This window comes from Phalacrocorax carbo, chromosome 19, assembly GCF_963921805.1.
Source record: "Phalacrocorax carbo chromosome 19, bPhaCar2.1, whole genome shotgun sequence".
In the NCBI taxonomy this organism is placed as follows: domain Eukaryota; kingdom Metazoa; phylum Chordata; class Aves; order Suliformes; family Phalacrocoracidae; genus Phalacrocorax; species Phalacrocorax carbo.
The window spans coordinates 9660982-9681741 of NC_087531.1; the positions used below are offsets into that span (position 1 = coordinate 9660982).

Genomic DNA, 20760 nt, shown 5'->3' on the forward strand with positions numbered 1-20760 from the left:
TCCATGCAGGGCGGACCCTTGGGACAGACTGCATCTTGCTGGTGGCCTTTCACTTCAAACCTGCTTGCCACCTTAATGATCTGACTTAACTCTTCATGTGGAAGGACCACCAGAAAGCACTGAGGTTTAACGGTGCCAGTGACTGTAACAAGCAATGAAAAGGGCTGGGGGGGCCATCAGGTAACTTTTTTTTTAAAACCAAGCCTGTGCTTCTGCAGCAAGAGCTACAATAAAGTAGCTGTGTTGAAACCACGCTCCAGAAATCACCTTGAAATTACATTTTGGAGGCAAGTGAGGCTCTAAGATGATTATGTGGCTGCCAATTTAGGCCTGGAGGCCCAGCGATGCCAGCTCCCAGCACGCAAGCTCCGCACAGGTCCCTCCAAGCACACACAATGCATAGAGGTAGCACCAAGAGCCCGATCCAGGCCCTGGTGGGACAGCACACGCTGCCAAGACCGTGGCGAGCGGAACAGCACCTCACTGCCCTTCTCTGTACCAGCCTTCCTACACCTCAGAAGCTCACCCCAAGGGTACACATGGCACTGGGCAGAGACAGCCATATGCCTCCTGCTACCCCCACAGTCTGGCCTCAGGGAAAGGAGAGGGGGGGGAAAGAAAAGAGAGAAAAGCATCACCTATGCAATCTACAGAGAACAGGTCAAGGTCTATACACACAGCCAGGAAACTCCAAACAAGAACAGGAAACAGCACTCACATCCCAGCACACCAGAGAGGGCATGGGGCTGGCAAGAGCCCAGTGCGTGGCAGGGAGGGCTTTGGCACACGTACAAAGACAGGAACAGGCTGCTGCAAGTGTAACAGCTTCTCTAAATTAAAAGCAACACATACACGCAAGTGCTTTGCATCGCATCCCACAGCTCTCATCGCATAGGCTCCAAATACACAAGCAGGCACTCTTCCCATACAACTTGAAAAACAACACCCTCCACAAAACAACCACAAACAAAAAAACACACCCACAAAACCCCCCCAACAACAGGTCCCTGGCTTTGACTTGGAGATAGAAAAGCAACACTTCTTCCTTGCTTTAGAAAAAGAACCCCCTCTCACCAGACATGGTGTTTCCCCCCTCCAGCCAGAAGAGGCCATGCTTTCTCCACACAGATCCATCCACAGGAGCTGTTTTGGTCCTCAAATACCTCTCAACTGCTTTTGTCCCCAGGAAGACTCCAGAGCAACCAGCCTGCCACAAGTAGCACTGTGGGAAGCTCCACATGCACCATGGTTGTCAGTTGGTTTGGGTTTTTTGTTTCTAAAAGCCATTGTTTTTCCTCTCTGGTAACTAAAAGGATCAGCCCAGAACATGCAATAGCAATTTCAGAACTTTCTGAATGTGCTCCCTCCAAGGTGGAGTCTCTTCAAGTCTCCTCCTAAGACTAGAGACCCAAGATGTATTTGAAGGCAGCTATTGAGCATGCCAAAACCCAAGCTGTCTTACAGGAATGATTGTATTAAGTACTACAGTACCTGGTTTTGGGGGTGGGGGGTTGAGGGGGAAGGAAAATAAGCAGTTCTCCAGTTTCTTGACATAAAGGGGATGCCAGGCTATAAACAGTGCCCTTAGATAATTGGAGAGGCTAACACTTGACCTGGAGTTTAGCCCCCTTGCACCAGTCGTATTGAACAAGTCGGGCTGGCTCCTACCTCCGAAGATGTCTGTCCAAGGACAGAGGGACCCAGAGCAGCAGGTTAAACCCGTTCCCACAGAGGCAAGGACACTCTTCTCTCCCAAGAGGGGACAATGCAGCAGCTGGGATGGCCTTGGTCCGGTCCCAACAGTCCAGGTCACACAGGTATTCTCCAGTAAACGTGAGGGTTGGAGGATGCTGGTTTCACATTTCTCTTGTACCTATTTCCCTTTGTGAAGGATGAATCCATAAACCTTAGGCAGTTCCCTCCCCTCCCCAGCCCCATCCCAAATACTGCCCAGCACGGTTCACAAGCACGTGTTTAACTAACACCTGTCAAGTCCATCCTCCAGTCCCACTGGCACTCCCTCCCCTTCTGGCTGATCGTTTGGGGTTCCATGCACACCAAGGTAGTGGTTGTATCCTGGTACGTCAGGCTGTCTCTCCTGGGTCGAAGGGTATGGGGTTTATCGTATCCTGGTGAAGAGGTTGAGAACAGATACAGACTCCTAACAATAGAAGACAAAGCAGGTGTTAAGGGCTCTGCCATGGTTGTACTGCAGAGTTACTCCATGTGCTTTTTTTTTTTTTTTAGTAAAAAAACCTGCTAATGTGGTGGGTGAGGTACCTTTAGCTCAGGGCACGATCAGAGCTCACCATTCAATACCATAAATATTCCCATGGGATTTTCCAGCTGATACCAGAGAGCACAGCAGGAACACATGCCACTCCCACAGCTTTGCAGGAAGCTGTGCCCTAGAGCCATCCAAAACCCAGCAGTGAGCAACACCAGCTCCTCACAGCTCACCCCATATGATCTCTCTGCCACTCTCCTCTGCTAGACACCCAGAAAAGCTCTCCAAGCACCTGGCACAACACACTTCTGGCAATGGCGAGTTGTCACTGGCAGTGGCCACAGTCCCATCTCCATCTGAGCCACCCTTTTGAGCAGTGTCATAAGGAGCTAGGGGCTGATCACCTCTGTCTGCCCCTACAACGCTAGCGGGGCAGATGGTAGGCTCAGGGTGAGCTCCCCAAAACGCTGTTACATTCCACAGCCCTGTAACATCCCGGAGAGGATGTTCTGCCACACTGCCTTGGGCACACAGGGGCAACCTTCTATTTCATCTGATGGCTACAAATCCCTGTATAGCTCAAAGTTTAACCCTTCACTGCCCCCAGCCCTCAGTCTGCAGGATATGGTGAAGAGACCAGAGGCAAGGCAGAACAGAGCAAACCTGGACTGAATTCACCCCAAAGGCTGAGCCTCCTGCAGGACACAGCCACACTGTCCATGCAACACATCTTTACCTTTGTTGAGCGAGTTTTACTGAAGACATTCCAGAAGCGCAAGGTTTCATCTCCAGCTCCTGTAACAATGGCCTCCCCATCAGGGGACATTGCCTGGGGCCAAGAGAGAGCAACCTTTAGCATCTGTTACATTTTTGAGGTTGAAAACAAATCTTCATTGGAATGCATGAGATTTAACTCTCCTTCCTACTTGGCCAGCAGTGAGAAACCAAACAACTACCTCTGCTTTCATGTGCCTTATTCAGTCTCTGTAGGTGCCAATTCGAGTGCTTGCATCTTTCTTACACAGCTATGGAACACATGGGTGGAATTACCATAGAAAGGATCCTTGTGTTAAGAAATCCAAGCCACTTGTAAATTGAGGCTATTCCTCCCCAGATTATAAATGTGTTAGGGCAGAAAGTGTGATATGACTGGTATTTGCCAGCTCTGTTAGTCACGCTGGAATCTACCTCACAAAACAGTATCAGCATATTTCTCATATCTGTCATGAATCTGCTGAAAGCCCTACATAACAGTAACAAAGCAGGTATGAGATCAGCGTGGATTAACTGCACCAAGCATTTTAATGACAAATTAGGAGGACTGAAAGCATCAAATTCTTCCCCTGCTGGCAGTCACCAGTGAAAAAGCGTACAAGTCCTAAGGGAACAAGAAGAGAGGCTTGTGCTTCCTCAGAAGAGCCTTGGTAGGCTTTGCTATTCATTAATAAAGCCTCACATTTCCATGGCAGCAAATCAAAGTATCCCTTGAAGGCAAGGAAACCAGATACAGAGCATTTTTCATTGCTTGTAGGGCAGCATTCATATCTCCACCTAGACTACAGGCAGCTTACAGTGCCACTGGCACTGTGGCTTTGGGTCTCATCTCAGCACATGCACATCCAAGGTAAGCAGCTACAGAAGTTTTTAGAGGTGTGGCCATCGCTTACCAGATATAAGACTCGGTAGGAGTGCCCTGTTAGCTTCGCTACTTGAGTTAACGAGGGGTATTTCCAGACAAGGATCTGGTTCTGCGAGTATCCGTGGGTACTCACCTGAAAGGGGAGAGGGAAATATGCATCAGGCTTCCTAACACAAGGGAGCTCAGCAGCAGGACCGCATGGGGAAGAACTTACTAGCTCGTTGGCATGTTTTGACCAGGCCAGATTGCACACTTGCGACCCAGTGTCGATGCACTGCAAAGGTTGCCCAGTGAGCGTATTCCAGAAGCGTATGCAGCGGTCAGCTGTCCCACCGCCGGAGGCAAGGAGGCCGTGCTGGTGCGGAGACCAGGCGATAGCTTTCACTGCTGCAAGATGCTCCGTGTATTGTTGGACAGGACTCAGGCTGGAGTGATTCCAGACAAGGAGCTGACAGCGAGGAGAGACATGATCAAACTTGTGCTGCAGTCATACATCTGCAACACCCACAAGCCACGACGATGCGCTGCAACTGATGAGGGCAGTTGGGCAACAAGCCGATTTCCCACAGCTCTGCCCAAGCACATGCATCTCCACTCTGCACTCACAGTCCTGAGGCCAGCCCTACCCCACCTCCACACTCAACTGAGGAGCTCCTCTACCACCAGGCCACATGGAAGCTAGCAGTCCTTAAGGTAAGCTCATGAAGCCAAAGACACAGCATCACTGAATGTGAACTCAAACCCTTCTTTTGTCTTTATGGCTGTATTATTCCAGAACTCATTTAGAAATATGCTTGAGTTTATTAGAAGTTATTCTGAGCAGGTAGAACTTAGTGCAACCACACTGTCACACAGACACTGGGCAGACTCACTATGTAGCAACCCACTCCAAAGGGCTCTGAACACCACTTCTCCAAAACAAATGCTTCTTCCATATGGTGCTCAGCGAACTACAAGCCTGCGTTACCATTATTAGAACTCGTATAGCCCTAAACTCAGTTTCCTCCTGCACACAAACATTATTACAACCGACTTTACTATATGCTGCCTAAATGAAGTCAGGAAGTACAGATTAGCAGTGGCTCTGTTGAACTCTAACACTTGAGTCAAGCTATAGATGTAATTAGCCAAATACAGAAGCAAAATTAAATTTGCCCTTTTAATTTTATTAAAGAGAGGAGACTGAGTAGAAGCTTACTATGATTTAGTTTGGACACAGTCCAACAACTGAAACAAAAGCCCCTTTCAGAGAGGCTGAATATCCTTAAAAAAAGGGCGTCTGACATTTCTTGGTGAAGATCTAGAGACACTGAGCCCCACATGACTCCTTGGAAGTACTATACCTTGTTATCATTTCCTCCAGAGGCCAGGAGCTGGTGGTCTGTAGACCATTTGAGACCACAGACCTCCTGTCTGTGGCCCTGGAGCCGCCGCTCAGACTGTAGGGGTGGGGTGCGGATGTCCCTCTGAAGGATCATCCTGTCTCGGCTCCCAGAAGACAGCTGGTCCGCATTCCAAGCCAAGGCACCTGTAACACAGACAGAGCACAAGAGCATGGTGGAGGACTGCTGCAGGAGCAGGTAGGCAGGACACAGCCACCACAGTGGCCAAGGTTTAAAAAAAAACCAAACAAACAAACCCCAAAACCCCAGTGCTTATGGACTTCCCTTATATCCACTGTCTGAAGTCCTGAAATAGTGTACAAAGAAAGACTGACCTGCAAAACCATACTGAAGGTATCACTAGTGCACTGTGAAATTGAATTAAAGCACAGAAGTAGAACTGAGAGTGCCTTAACTTCCCAAATCACACTCCAGAATTCAGATTCAAAACACCTCTGAGAAAAAAAATAAAAAGAAAAACACCCAAAAAACCCCCAGCACAGTCCCTGCAGAATAAGGGAACTAGAAATCTCAGTGTAAGGCAGCCTGCCTGCAGGGCTGAAACCAGAAGCCAGCAGCAGTGAAAAAAGATGTTGTAACCAAACTTAAAATGCCTCAGACATGGAAGAAACACCTGCTGCAATACTCAAACACCACCACACCCAAGATCAGAACACCACAATTACTGGATGATAATATTTTGAAGACTGCTTAAGACATCACAGGGAATAAATATAAATTCTGGTACTTTCGGAGTTCTGCTATTTCAAGCAGATCACTCAAGGAAAAAGTTCAATCACAAAGAAACAAAACGTGAAACCTGTGCCTCCCACCTCCTTACCGACTCTGGCTGTGTGCCCCTCTAGCATGGAGAGCTTTTTTCCTGCAGCTGCATCCCAGATCTGTACAAAGCCCTTGTGAGTGCCAACAGCTACCAGGTTCCCCTAGACAAACAGAAAGCCATGATCAGTGAAGCCAGTAAATAAAGACAGACATAAAACAAAAGCTGAGGAGCTGAGGAAGACTTGCAATAAATTCCACAAGATGGAAAGCTTCCAGAGGTCTTCCATCTTACATCTTTTACCACCATGAGGGCCAAGCAGCCTGGCTGGAATATATTTATTGTAACATTTTATTGTCAAGAGCTGGAGAAGCTAACTGGCTCTTTCTCCCTCCCACATCTCTTAGCAAATGCCTCAAGAACCCCAAGATACAGAGGTTGCTCTCTATCTCCTCTCATTCAGCAGAGGAAAAACAGTGTAGACAGGAAAACACATTTGATTTGTGACACGTACAGGGAGTTTGGAGGAATACAGGAAAATAACCCAAGAAGTTAGAACCTGTGAGGCTACAATGGTAGTGTCTAAGTTACAAGTGTTTCAGCTGTCTTTGCTGACAACGTTATACTGACCCGTTCTGACCAGCCCACGGATGTTACAGAATCTCCTTCCACAGAGAGATCACACAGTCTGGTTACCTTGAAAGTGTGACAGAATAGAATAAGAACACTTGTTATTGTCATACTACACTATCAGCTGTCTCACAAACTAGTACCTAGTTTGGGACCGAGCATTACAAGCGCTGAATCCCTCACACAGTGTGTCCCATAGCTCTGAAAGATGCTACGACTGGAAGAGACCTACAGCAACAGATACTTCACTCTCTGAACACTGGTGATAGTTTACCTGGCTAGTGCAAGCGCTCCATAGGTAAACACAAGTGCCAAGGCCAACGCTGAGGACGTTGAGAGAGGACCAGTCCACCAGGTTCAGGTAGAAGTCATCCTGCAGCTCTGGGGCATCCAGCACTTTGAAAGGAATCTTTGAGATTTTCCGAGTTGGTTTTCGAGGTGATCTTAGCAGCTTCTGACTGTTTACAAACACAGATGTAAAACCAACTACAGGATCTTACACATCACAGCAGATGGTAGACATAGATGTAGCCGCTCTTTAAAGCGCACCTGGATTTCTATAGAAATGCACAGACAAAGAAGCCGCAAAATTCTTTCCAGCAGGTAAGACTGGAAGGAATTAGGTTCAACATCTATAAAGGAGCTAGGGAGCAAAAAGGTGAACTGACTGCTGAAAGTCAGCCAAAACATATTAGGTATCTAGGCAGGTTCGGCACCTGCAAACATTCTTAGAACTTGACTGCCCCTACTGCTTAGCTCCCCAGATTTCCAAAACCAATTCACATCACAATTTTGGGTGCCTTAGAAAGAAGCCCACGAGAACCTCACCGAATCCTCTGTCCCAACCCTTCCCTTCTTGCAATCTGGGGAGGATCAGTGTCATGGTTTTAGCTGGGATAGAGTTAATTTTCTTCACCGCAGCTGGCATAGTGCTGTGCTTTGGACTTAGTATGAAAACAATGTTGAGATAACACACAGATGTTTAGGCTGTTGCTGGGTAGCGCTTATACTAGTCAAGGAATTTTCTAGCCTCCCATGCTCTGCCGGGTGCACAAGAAGCCGGGAGGGGAGGGGGCACAGCTAAGAGAGCTGATTCAAACTGGCCAAAGGGATATTCCATATCATGTAACGTCATGCCCAGTATGTTAACTGGGAGGGGCTGGCCGGGGGAGGGAGGCAGCAGTCATGGCTCGGGGACAGGCAGCGTTGGTTGGCGGGTGGTTGTATCATTTGCATTTCCGTTTTTCCCCTTTTTCCTTTTCCATTTTATATTATCATTATTGTTAGTTATCATAATAATTATAATTATTTTATTGTAATTATTAAACTGTTCTTATCTCAACCCACAAGTTGGGGTTTTTTTTGTGCTTTTGCTCTTCCGATTCTCTCCCCCATCCCATAGGGGTGGGGGGAGTGAGCAAGCAGCTGCATGGTGTTTAGTTGCTGTCTGAGGCTGAACCACAACAATCAGTATTACCTTTTGTTGCTGACAGGAGACAGGGAATATGGTGAGACCTCGTTGCCATCATCTGGACTGGAGCGTTTTGTGCTGAGCGAATACTGCATAAAGAATGTGCATCTGTTAAGAACCCCAGCATGCCCAAGACCCAGGGGATCACTCACAACACATACTGGTGCCTGATGCCTAGTTAACTCCAACACCCAGAGTCAGATTTTCCAGACTCTTCAGTTCCTCCCTTCCCCAGGTGCTCCAGAACCATACAAAACACCTCATCTCTAAAGTCCAACACCTTGGTTTGGTCATTTACCACACTGCTCAAAAAAGCTGGGTTCCATCTCAGCTTCCCTGCCAGCACAGAAACAGGAAGCATATAGCTTGCTGCAGATATTTATGTTCTCTTTACAGGCCACCAAATTTTGTTATCAACAGACTGTCTTGGTCAAGCCACAACATTAACTCACTCGCACTAGCAACTTGGCAGAACCGTGTACTTTGCACCTGTGATGCACATGTCCAACCTCCACTGGTTTTAATGCAAAGTAACCAACTTACAGTGAAGAGAGACTTCTTCTCCAGTGTGGACAGCTGCAGCCTCCTGTCTTCCGTCTGTGGGTCTTGCACTTTCTCGATCCCTGCTCCTAAGAGTTCATTCTTCAGCAAGGCAGAGTAAGCAAGGCCATCTGTGAACCCAAATGAGCACTTAGGCAGAGAACTCGCAAGCAGCAAACAGCTCTGCGGGGAGCGGCAGGATCACGTCTGGCTGACTTGTACATTCACAGGGCCTCTTAGCAAGCCTGAGGCCCCGGTTTGGAATCAAGATTAGCAGCAAACTTCCCTTCCTTCCATTCCATTAGGAAAGTGCTTCCACGGCACAATAAATAAAGGGATACAAATAGCCTCTTGCTTCCCAGATGCTTGTCAGAAGCCTATTGAGGTGACCTGCTATTCACTCTCAAGATGTGGGTATTTCTTAAAACACCAGCAGGAGTTTTTGCATAAGCACAAAAGTGCCAGCATTTCCTTAATTTCTAAACTCACCAACAGTTTGAAATAAAAACTACAGGCATGGCACAAGTGGTAGAGAGGTGGTCTCACCTTTGCCATTGTCCGATGTAGCATCCTTTGCTTTTCTGTTTTGACTTGGTGATTTTTCATTTTCCTGAAAGGGAGAAACATGCTATCACCATACAGAAACCTCATGATATATGGTGAAATAGCAAACAAAGAAGTCTCCTGGACCACAGGGGCAGCCTCTTCGAAGACCTACCCCAAAAGAGTTCCTCTGAATGCACAAGACGACCATGGTGCAGGACATAAGCAGAACAATTATGCCAGCCAAAACAAAATGCACCATTTCCTCAGTTCCAAGACTGAGCTATAGGAAAGCAGAGCAAAACTTACATTTATTCTGTGGAAGTTGATGCTCCAGTTGGCCCCAGCTCTGGAGGGAATGAATCTGTCACCATGCTTACTAGGAGAAGACATCGGAGAATTGGAAGGCGTCAGGGTTCTTCTCATCTCTGCTACCTGAATTAAAGAATTAAAAACACAGAACAAGTTGATCACAGCAGGGGTCTGAAAAACATCAGTGAGGCCTTGTCAAAGCTGAATATGCCTAAGTAGAAGAGCCAAGCATTAGTTTGTCCTCTCAACAGAACCAGTAAGCACATCAAGGTCCAACTGTCATGGGAACTTCTGTCAAGAGGAGCAATTAAACAGCCTCTTTCTCACTGCTCTTTCTCAAGCTGACACTGTCAAGGCAAACACGTGGAAGGCTGGAGTGGTGCAGACTGCTCACAGAGCGAGAAGTGGATTCCTCAACTGCAGTCACATTCTTTGTCATAGAGCAGTCTATGTTGGAAAGTACCCCAGCTCAGAACATGGCTAATTTCAAAGTTATATTGAAGGTCACAGCTTCATCCAGTTGAGTTTTTAGCATCTCCAAGGATAACGACCCCACAAGCTCCCTGTTGCAGTGTTTGGACATGATGTCCAAATATATGTGAACATATTTTCATAATATCTAACTGAAATTCCCCCGTCACAGCTTGCGTTCTTTGCCTCTAATCCTTCCACTGTGTGCCTCTGAAGAGAGTCTGACTCCATTTTCTCCATAACCACCCACCAGGTAGTTGAAAGCAACAATTTCACCCCTCCTGAGCCTCATCTTCTCCAGGCTGAGCAACACAGGTCTCAGCAACCACCCATCCAGCCCCCCAACCACCCTGGTAGTCTCCACTGGACTTGCTTTATCTTGTCAAGCCCTACAGTTGGTTGGTTGGTTTGTTAGCCCCCAACTTCTTATGTTCCACATGTGCTTACTGAGACTATTTAGTAAAAAGGCATTACTGAGCTACAGAAAAATATCTTAACTCCTCCTTCCAACCTAGACTGAGTTTATATATTCAAAAGCTTTGTTGAAGTTATTTGGTTATTCCTAGAACAGCTCAGGTACCCACACCTGCTCACAGCCCAACAGAAGACTAATGTTTGCTTCAGAGAGGTCCCATATCTTTTAAAAGCTCAAGTGAAAACAGTCACAAGCAAGACAGACAACAACTTCATAGTCAGATTAAGACCTTTAGCACAGCCCACTGGTACTTACGCAAGGCATTGTGTTTTCATTCTGTATGTTGATTTGGCGTAGGAGACGTCTCTCATAATCCTGGTCCATGGTGGAAAGCAGAGGGGCTGGGGAGTTCGGCAGGCTCAGGAATTTATGTTCATGAAGTCCAGTCAGTAATTATGCTGCTGCAACAGACAGGGGAAGAAAGCACCAAAATATTACACCCCTTCATATAGAAGCAGCCTCTTCAGAATCCCCTAAGCCTGATCTTTAAACTTGGGACCACTCTTCCTAGCCAGAGCATTGGTATCAAACTTGTGTGATACAGCACAACACAGGGCTGCCAATGAGAACATATTTCTACATGCAATATGTACATAATCTGTATCATTGCCCTCAGATGCTGATTCACATGAGCAGGCAACCAGCATTTTGTGTCTGACAGGACCTCTGCAGGCAGTCACCCCAACAGGAGCAGGGACTGCAGTACTTGACAGTGGCCTGTCCACGTGAACTGCAGCAGCACAGCTTAGCAAGCCTTCAGTACTTGGGCACTGAAAAACCAGACACCTACAGCCCACCTCACCACAGCCAGATTCACACCTCAGGCCAGAGGCACAACAGCAGCACACGCTGCTATGCTGAAGCTAGTTGGGTACTTTCAATCATGTTACAAGCATTGCAGACTTTTAGTACCATGCACTGCAGCACGCAGGGAGCTATAGACTAGGTAGCCCCCTGGGTTCAATGTCTGATGCTCACGCTGTCCCAAATATTCCTCTTGGCTAACATAAAGCTAGCTCACAGCTACACAGTCTATAAGCAATGTTAAGCATCTTTCAAGCATACGTTTTAGGATAGGCCTGCTTTATAGCCTAGGTTTGGCTGGCTAAATTATAACATGCATCAATAAAAAAAAATTAGCTAGCACTTCTGCAAGGGTATGTAGTCACAGCCCTTCTCCAAGCTCTGAAGGGCACAGGCCAGCATCATCAGTGCCCAACCTCCCCAACTCACACACCTCATGTTTTGTCCACAGCTCACATTAGCACAAAAATACCAACACCAGAAGAGACATGCCAAGTTGGGCTTTCAACCCAAGATAAACATCTCCAAAGGGAAAGGTGGAATCTAACACACAGGCCACACAAGAAAATCCCCACAACACACAGGCATCTGGAAGCTGTGCAGAATGTACAGATTTTCATACGCTGTTATTGTATAAACACATACAGCACCTGGCCTGAGTCCCAGCTACACAAATGGAGTTGCCTCAAGATACAAACTTGTGGCAACGTCTGGGAAGCTACTGCACCAAACAACTGTGCTGGGGGAAAGCTGTCCAGGGACAAGCTACACACTGCCATGCTCAGGGCCTGCCACAAACTGCCTTCAGCTTCCTTCGCCAGTGGGTAAGGTTTGCTGTGAAAAGGTTTACCTCCAAGAACAGAAAACTTACTCAGGGTTTACCATTAAAAATCAGAGGCAAGTTACCGAGCTAAGAGGGTGTGCTGGTTTTGGTTGAGAAGGGGTTAATTTTCTTCACTGTCATGGTCGGGGACCTTTCCAGCTTCCCACGCTCTGCCACATCTGTGGGAGGCTGGGAGGGGCAGGGCCACAGCCAGGGCAGCTGACCCCGACTGGCCAATAGCATGGTCATTCCATACCATGTGACACCATGACCAGTATATTGTTTTCCTTTCCATTGCATTTTTGTAGTTATTTATTTGTTTTAATTATTAAACTGTTCTTATCCCAACCCACGAGCGTTACCCTTCTGATTCTCTCCCCCATCCCACTGGTGGGGGAGTGAGCGAGCGACTGTGTGGGGCTGAGCTGCCGGCCAAACCACGACAGGGGTACAGCAGCATGTGCTGCAATCCAGCGAGATGTGACTAAGTGTCACAGTATGCTATCAAATTAGCTTGAAAGTGAGATAAAGCACACCCACTCTGGACTACAGCCACCTATCAGCTAGCAGAGCTACTTTCCTTTTATCTAAGCCATTTGCTAGCATTGAAACTTGGACTTACAAATGCTGAAATGCAGAGGCCTTTCCTCCTTGCCATTAAGCATGCCAACAGTTTTACAGAAATACCCCTGAAAGAGTGACAAGCTGCTTCTGAGCACACCTGCTTACTTCTGCCACCTCCACCAAGCGTTTTTCTTTTTTTGATACATTTCTCCCATATATTCTTTCAGAGGCAAAACTGGAGAAAGCTACCAAATTTAATAATCAGCTTCCACCAAGTGAAGCAAAGAGTCAGAGATAGCATTATTGTGAGTGAAAAGGTAGAAAAGTCTGTGATGTTATTAATGAAGGAGCTTAAAAAAACCACCCTAGCACATCCCATGTCAAACATTCTCCCTCATCCACTATCCTTATCTACCCATGATCTTCAAACCCACCTTAGAGGCTGGTTAACAGGACCTCTCTAACCAGGCATTTTAACAAAATACCCTCCCCACCCCCTTTTTTTTTTTTTTTTATGAACACCATGAATAAGAGAGATCAGCTTGCAGAACCCACACAGGGAGCACAATCAGCTGGGGAACGCCACACATTTGAAGTGTCCTCCCAAAATGTCTCAGCACAGTATTTGCGAGAGATCTAGATCCAGTTACATAGCAATGTGACACTTTTAATTCTGGATATATAACACATTAGCTTTTAGAGCTTCTCACTTGTCTTCCTGTCTGTACAAATTTTGACTGCAATTTCTAATCAGAAACATGGCGTACACAGAGTGAACAGAAGAGGCTGCATAGGCAGAACATGGCAATAATACTAATAAGTCCCAATGAACCTTTTTCAGGCTTCAGATGCTTCAAAAGAAAGCATCAACATAACACTAACTGTGTTTGATTTATCAAGATATCCCCCCTACCTCTTCAGCCCTGTCTAAATTTGGAAGTATATTCAGTTTTTACATTTAAAAGTTCTCCTGCCTTTGGTATTATCAGAGTCCCTCACACTCATCAACACCTCTCATGTTTAACACTTACCCACCCAATCACCCTCTAGCTTTAAGAAGGGCACAAACAATTTCTGGCACAAAAAAGGGTCAGGGATTGTCTAGCTCCTGCTCTGCTTAGGTCGGCCATGTCTTGAACCAACAGAACCAAACACAGCCTACATCTCTTACCCCAACTTCAACACTCACTGAAAAACCCCATTAGGTCCAGGCTGCCAAGGGCAGAGAAACAATTTTGCAAAATAACTGCATTCACTTCCTTGCCAACCCTGGCATTCTGCAGGCTGGCTTATTAAAAACAGATCCATACTGAGAAAAAGCCATTTAGGTATTCAAATACATTAAGGTTGGGTCAACAAAAAGAACAAGGCACACTTGTTCAGCACCATGTCTTTGCCTAGAAGTATTGCTCTGAAAGTAATGCGAACTGTGATAAAATCCAGCTAATTGCTGATTGCAGATCTTTTATTTCTTCAACTAAAAGAGAACTTACATTCCACATGCTCCCAGTCCTTATGGCAAAGCCTTTCATACTCACTTCAGGGGAAATGGAAAACCCACCCACTTCCCACAGACAAACTTAGAGTCAGTGAGAGCCAACCCAAAACCAGAGATGCTACTTTTGCTTTGGGCCTGTATTTAATGGCACGGGTTTTGAGGTAGAAATGTGTCATTATTCAGGTGCTGAATATTTACGAGCTCTCAGAAAGAACCCCATAGTTTACCAAGGGGAAAGGGATGGGGTAAACAAGCACTTAGTCCTCTAGGTCACAAGCAGCAGAATTTGAAGTCAAACCCAGATGCCCTGCTTCGCCAAAGTTTTCATCTTCCAATGATTTATCTCAGACCCATTACTAAGCAACACTTGCAAATCAACAAGCTGAAGACCTCGGCTGGCAACAGAAAGGGTAGTGCATCTGTTCCTGTAGCTCCTTTGTGCAGTTCCGGCCCTTGCCCCACTATGCCATGCACCGGTTTGGCCCACCAAGATGACAATAAGGACACACATTTTCCGCTGTTTTAGTGAGCAACACCTCCACCTCAGGAGCATGATAAGAGAAGAATTCATAACTGGAAATACAGCTTCTTCAAAAGTCTGGGAAATAGTAAGGAGAGGGAAACCTAAACCACAGCATTTTTGCTACGTAATAGTCAAATTACAAGTAAATTTACAAGTTCACAAGTCAAGCCTATTACAAATGCATCCCGAATGCTGAAGCCGGCTTCACAGCACTAAAGCAGACATCAACAAGCAGCAAGACACTCTGTGCTTGGCCAGCCTGAAGTTGGGCTCATCCACATTTAAGCCAGAGGAACAGAGTTTACGTACTACATCAAACAACCAACCCTGAAGTAACTAGCCTCCTTTCAAAAACAGCAGCAGTACAAAAAGCTAGAGCTTTCTATAAGTTTTCTCAATATTTACCTTTTTGAAGCTAAAAGTAAAAGTATGTGCCACCTTAGCCAGCAACTTACTAAGGCATCAGTGTGAAAAACAGTTATAAGATTAACCATTTAGAGAAGTAACCCCTACACAATGGGAGCAGGTAAAGCTTTATTTCAAAACTAAATATAAACTTTGTTGCCTTGCACTCGTCAAAAAGGATTGTTCACAACTAGGTATTGCACAGAGACCGCACTGCCAGCAACAACAAAATTACTTCAGGCTTATGGTGACAGACAAGATCTCTACCCTTAAGCCTCACTCTCGAAGGCCATAGAGAGATTCAATACTCCAACCATAAACCAAGACACTGTATTACTGCAAGAACCATCACATTGTGTCAGTGTACTTCAGAGCATAATATGGCAACTGAACACCACGCAGCCGCTCGCTCACTCCCACCCCCACCCCTGTGGGATGGGGAAGAGAATCGGAAGAGCAAAAGAACTTGTGGGTTGAGATAAGGACAGTTTAATAATTACAATAAAATAATAATGATTATGATAATAATGACAATAATGTTAATATAATAAAATGGAAAAGGAAGGGAAAGGAAAAAAGGAAAAAACCCACAGAAACATGAATACAACCACTCACCACCCGCCGACCGACGCTGTCCGTCCCCAAGCCGCGATTGCTTCCTCCCTCCCCCGGCCAGCCCCTCCCAGTTAACATACTGGGCATGACGTTACATGATATGGAATATCCCTTTGGTCAGTTTGAATCCGCTCTCTTAGCTGTGCCCCCTCCCGGCTTCTTGTGCACCCAGCAGAGCATGGGAAGCTAGACATGTCCTTGACTAGTACAAGCGCTACCCAGCAACAATTAAAACATCTGTGTGTTATCTCAACTTTTTTTTTCCATGCTAAGTCCAAAGCACAGCACTATGCCAGCTGCAGTGAAGAAAATTAACTCTATCCCAGCTAAAACCATGACACACATTCGCTGCCATCAGCTCTAGAATGCCCCTATTCCAAAAATGCCAACTTTTAGGTGACCAGCAATAGGTGCAAACTGAACTCAGGTTTGGTTTGAAAGGCCCAAAGTGGCTCAAAGGCAGAGCCAAGGCATTGTTTTTGTCTCCTGTCTGCACTCAGCCTCCCAGTTCGTAACAGTAGTACAGAAGCTCGAGATGCTGCAATTCCATACCAGGCTCAGGAGACAAGCTGTACGCACTTGTCTGTGCCTCCTTTCACCTCCGGTGTCAGAAGCATCCCCACTTCCGCACAGGCAAGGGTCCAACCTGAAATTCCGATGGAGGTGACTAATGGTTGACTCAGAGGTGACCTCCACCCACACTCATGGACACACTCCAAGACTCTGCACAGCCCTCCAAAGTCAGCCTCTGAAGCTCATTTCAGGCCTGGTGTCTACCTTTCCAAAGCAACGTACAGTCCTACCAAGATAACAGAGGAACCCAACCAGCAAACCGCAGGGCACCGGCGCAGATTTAGGATACTCAGGTTGCAGAGCGCAGCAGGGAACCTGCATGAGCCAAGGACAAAGTATTCACAACAAAGCTCTGTAAGTGGCATGGACTTTCACACACTAGCAGCAGCTCAGGGTTGTAACACCTTCAGGAAACGGCAAAACCTCTGTCTTCGGAAGAGCCTTTACTAAAAATAAACACCCTCCTCCACTAATAAATCTTCTCAATACACCATTACAAGCCCAGAAGTTTTTCACCAGGATTTTCACACACAAAATAGCTGTTCTTAGATGCAAGCCCTCATCTGAGGGGAACACTCCAGGAAGTCTACCAAGAACTTTACTATTGCTGCCTCTTTTAAGTGGATAATGCTCAGATATTACCATTGCCTTCAGCATAGATGTTTTTCCTAAATCCTCCTTCTCTCCGCAACCGAAAGAAAAGGCAACCAACAGAGTCAAGTCTGCCATGCTGCACTCAAAAGACAAGTATATTTTCAACTGTCCAACTCAAGCCCCAAACATAAGTGCGACAGTCAATCACATAGATCAGACTGTCGGAATCAGCAGCCCCCTCCCTCTACCATTGCACCCACACAGCAGCCAGGCCCCCCAGCTGAGGGGCTTCCAAGTTGCTTCAGCCAGCTTTTAATAAGTTAGGAGAATTGTAGTTTTGTTACTTTACCTTCCTAGGTGTTTTCATTCAATACACATCTCACTGCAGTGTGCAGTAGTCCATCAGGAGCGCGGGGTTTATCTAAGCAGACATGACAATCACATACTCGGCAGGGGATTTCTCAGAAAGTCACCACCATCAAAACCCTCTTTATTGCCTGCAGGTGGTGATTATTTAATCTTTTCACCATGCTGCTCCGTAAATGAGGGGGCCATGCCTGCTCCCAGGGAATCCAAAATAAAGTGCAAAGTCTTCAGCAGTGCGGGAAACTATATGCTGGGAAATACACAGAGCATGAACACAACACATGCTCAGCAAGGGGTCACCTCTCTGTCATCTCTTGCCCGTGGGTCAAAAGGCAATCTTTGCATCTAAGACTCAGAAGAGGTTAATCTATTATGAAAGCAAAACAAGTAAGACTCAGCAGAAAACACACTCTCCAGTTTTAGAGATGCAATAATTAGCAAAGGTACCTGGATTAAACAGTGCTGGAACACCTCTTCCTTTCTGGCTGTTGCAAAGGCTTGCCTGAAGCTTTGAAGGTAGAGTTAAAGATCAGGTTCAGCTCTGGCAGATCATGCTTGAGAAATACCAAGTGCTGAACAAGCTCTGCTACTCCCATTTGCTCCGCTGCTCCCGCGGGTGTAACAAAACAGGTTCCTGCTGCCTGAGCCTTTGCACTCAAGCAGAGCGCGCATGAAACATCCCTTTCTGCAGGTGCCAGAGGGCAAGACATACACTGAGGAAGGAGTTGGGCACAATTCCTCAAGTTACTACTTGAAAAAGAGGGGATACATGTTACCCTCGCCACATTCTGCTCCGAGGTTTTGCCTCCGCCCATGACATAACCCATGCCAAGCCGATAGGCCTGGATGCTGCTACCCTTCCCAGCTCATGAGGGAGAGGGAACGATCGATAAACCACACCTCACCACTGAATCTCCCCTTGGACATGAGGGCTGAGCTAACGGCAGTGGCTGGCCCCTACAGAGGCAGCTGGCCGAGGAGGCCATTGCCACTGATGGCAGTTTTCCCCACGTAAACACACATTTGGACAAGTCACTGGACGGACAGGAGAAGTTGAGCAGCTGAAAGCAGAGCCTCCTCGACCAGCATACAATGGCACTCATTTTGTTGATTACCTACAAGATATACACTCATTTGCTTATTCTGCATACCGCAAAGTATTTAATAAGAAGGAACTGGGGATGGATGAAGTGAAGTACTTGGGCCTTAGGGATACAGGGTCTTTATAAGGGTGGAGTTTTTCCATGTTAGGCGTTCTAGACTCAAAGGCGGCTGAGGAGTAGAGGGAAGTGCAAGAGAAAGGCTACTGCATGCACTTTGTAACACTTACAGAACCTTCAGGGCTTTTTTTAAGTTGTTTTTTTTTTGTTGTTTTTTTTTTGTTTTGTTTTGTTTTTTTTAAGTAGTTTATATGCTCTGTCCGAGCATGGCAATTCTCCATAAAGCTACTAACTCCAATAACATTCAGTTTCCCTTCAAAAAACCTAAAAAATTCACAGAATATGGTTGTCCAATTATCTTACATCTCAGACCAGATTACATGCAGCTAAGAGCACCAGCTCTAGCTAAAAGGTCTGATACGGCTTCCGATAAAGCAGAAGTCGGTGCACTAAAAGCCAAGGTTAAAAATTCACCATCAGCCTTGTCCGCGGAGCTTCCCTGAAAAGGCCAGGCAACTCAGAAGTCTACTTCATCATAACGTTTAAGCTACTGAAGGTGCAATGGTGCCACTGGTCAACCCACAAAAGAAAGTTCTAGAATTTAGAGAACGCAGCAGCTTCAATCAATAGACACAGGAAATTCTGCTTCTGTATTAAAAATAATAACAAAACAGAAATCAGCTTTTAACGCGAGATGCTGATGCCAACAGGGGAGCTGCTCTGTGAAGAGCCTTCGGCACAAAATACTAGGCTAGTGTCTTTAAACACACAAACTCAGTAAGAATCAGCACTTCACAAGAAAACTAGTATAACACCTTCAATAGCTACAAATCAAGGAAAAAGTGTCATCCACACAATAAAGCCTACAACACCTTTGACAGATGACTCCAGTGTGACCTCGTGGACCTCACTGTGCTTTAATGACTCCTCCAGCAGAACACCTGCCTGCTCACCATGTGTGGAAGATGCTCGGTTCAGACTTTTAAGACATCAAGCCTGTAACTTGCTGAACATGCACACTACTTCATTTGGAAAGCATCAACAACACATTAAAAACCCCTAACAAGAGGTACAGTGATATTTATCTCCCTCAGACCCCCAAAAGCCATTAGATGAACAACAGCACATCACCAACTCGCGTTGCGCGTAAACGAGGGACTCCTCATAAAAGTTTCTGTGGTGGCTTAGTAGTTCTCTTCCGTACTCGAGTCCACACCACAAAAATCTCAGCTACTGTTCACGTTATCAATTTAATCAGGAGACCAAGAACTGGTGCAGACAAAGCACCTGAACCAACCCCCGGATCTCACCGCACCTTCGCAAAGCAGGTCAGAGTACACCGACCAAATAAAGGGTCTACGGAAGGAGCTCTGGGTACGCACGGGCTGTGCGAGCCCCCGGGGGCACGGATGCGGACCGCCCGTTAACGAACGCGTCTGCCGCGGGAGAGCCTGAGGGCACGGCAGCTCCTCAGGGCGGCTGCAGCGCGGCTCCGGCTCCAGGACCAGGCCCCGTCCGGCGGCTCTAGCAAAGCTCCCCCAGCGAAGTAGGGGAAAGGTGGCCCCGAGAGCGCAGCCACCTGGGCGGCGCCCGCCAGCACCACTCGTTCAGCCCCGGGCGCGGGGGCAGCCCCAAGGCTGCCGCCCGCCGGGGTCCGGCCCAGCCCCCCGGCAGTGCCCGCGGCGTGAGGGCGCCCCGCAGCCGGACTCGGAGCCCCTCCGGGAGCCCAGTCCCGCCGCCCGGCCCGGCGGGGGCCCGCGGGAAAGGGCAGGGGCCGGCCGCAGCCCGCACCGCACCGCCACGACACCGGCTGCGGCCCCATCACCCTGCCCGGCCTTACCGGCACGGCACGGCACGGCACGGCACGGCACGGCACGGCACGGCACGGCACGGCACGGCACGGCACGGCACGGCACGGCACGGCACGGCACGGCACGGCACGGCACGGCACGGCACGGCACGGCACGGCACGGCACGGCACGGCACGGCACGGCCTCCTCCTATCAGTCTCCACCAGCCCCAGCGCTCCTCAATATGGCGCCCGCCCCCGCGCGCGGCACGACGGGAGCGCGCCCCGCCCTCCCATTCGAATCAATACAGGAAGCGGCAGCGCGCGGTACCATGGCAACGGCCGCGGCGCGCCCGGCTCCGCCCCCCCAGCGCATTGACGTCATGGGATCATAGAATGGGTCGGAAGGGACCTTTAGAGGTCATCTCCAACCCCCTGCCGTGAGCAGGGACATCCCCAACCAGACTAGGCTGCTCAGAGCCCATCCAGCCCCATCCAGCCCCGTCCAGCACATCTCCAGGGACGGGGCCTCCACAGCCTCTTGGGGCAGCCTGGGCCAGGGTTTCACCACCCTC

At 47.6% G+C, this 20760-nt stretch overlaps 1 protein-coding gene across 3 annotated transcripts; it reads right to left on the reverse strand.

Moving 5' to 3' along the window:
• Nucleotides 1–1289: 1289 nt before the first annotated feature.
• On the reverse strand, nucleotides 1290–20416 carry FZR1 (fizzy and cell division cycle 20 related 1). Of its 3 annotated transcripts, XM_064469980.1 has the most exons (15): nucleotides 17684–18274; nucleotides 17220–17291; nucleotides 10727–10872; nucleotides 9523–9648; nucleotides 9217–9280; nucleotides 8674–8801; nucleotides 8137–8219; nucleotides 6934–7117; nucleotides 6660–6725; nucleotides 6090–6192; nucleotides 5210–5394; nucleotides 4081–4314; nucleotides 3895–3999; nucleotides 2964–3056; nucleotides 1290–2161 (listed from the first exon to the last, which is right to left on the reverse strand). In XM_064469980.1, exons 3-15 carry the CDS (start codon nucleotides 10793–10795, stop codon nucleotides 2120–2122), a joined length of 1482 nt encoding a protein of 493 aa, XP_064326050.1. In that variant the 5' UTR covers nucleotides 10796–10872; nucleotides 17220–17291; nucleotides 17684–18274; the 3' UTR covers nucleotides 1290–2119. The 3 variants fall into 3 exon arrangements, with proteins under 3 accessions (XP_064326050.1, XP_064326052.1, XP_064326051.1); XM_064469982.1 differs by lacking the exons at nucleotides 17220–17291; nucleotides 17684–18274 and adding an exon at nucleotides 20237–20416; XM_064469981.1 differs by lacking the exon at nucleotides 17684–18274 and having other exon boundaries at nucleotides 10727–10869; nucleotides 17220–17472.
• Nucleotides 20417–20760: the final 344 nt, after the last annotated feature.

What these genes read in the sequence shown, in the direction of transcription:
- FZR1 (XM_064469982.1), bottom strand. Translation starts at nt 10,795, where the DNA reads ATGGACCAGGATTATGAGAGACGTCTCCTACGCCAAATCAACATACAG. An exon ending in ATGAAAACACAATGCCTTGC is followed by an intron (nt 9,649 to 10,726) that starts GTAAGTACCAGT and finishes TCTTTAATTCAG; the next exon opens with GTAGCAGAGATGAGAAGAAC. An exon ending in TACATCGGACAATGGCAAAG is followed by an intron (nt 8,802 to 9,216) that starts GTGAGACCACCT and finishes TTGGGTTCACAG; the next exon opens with ATGGCCTTGCTTACTCTGCC.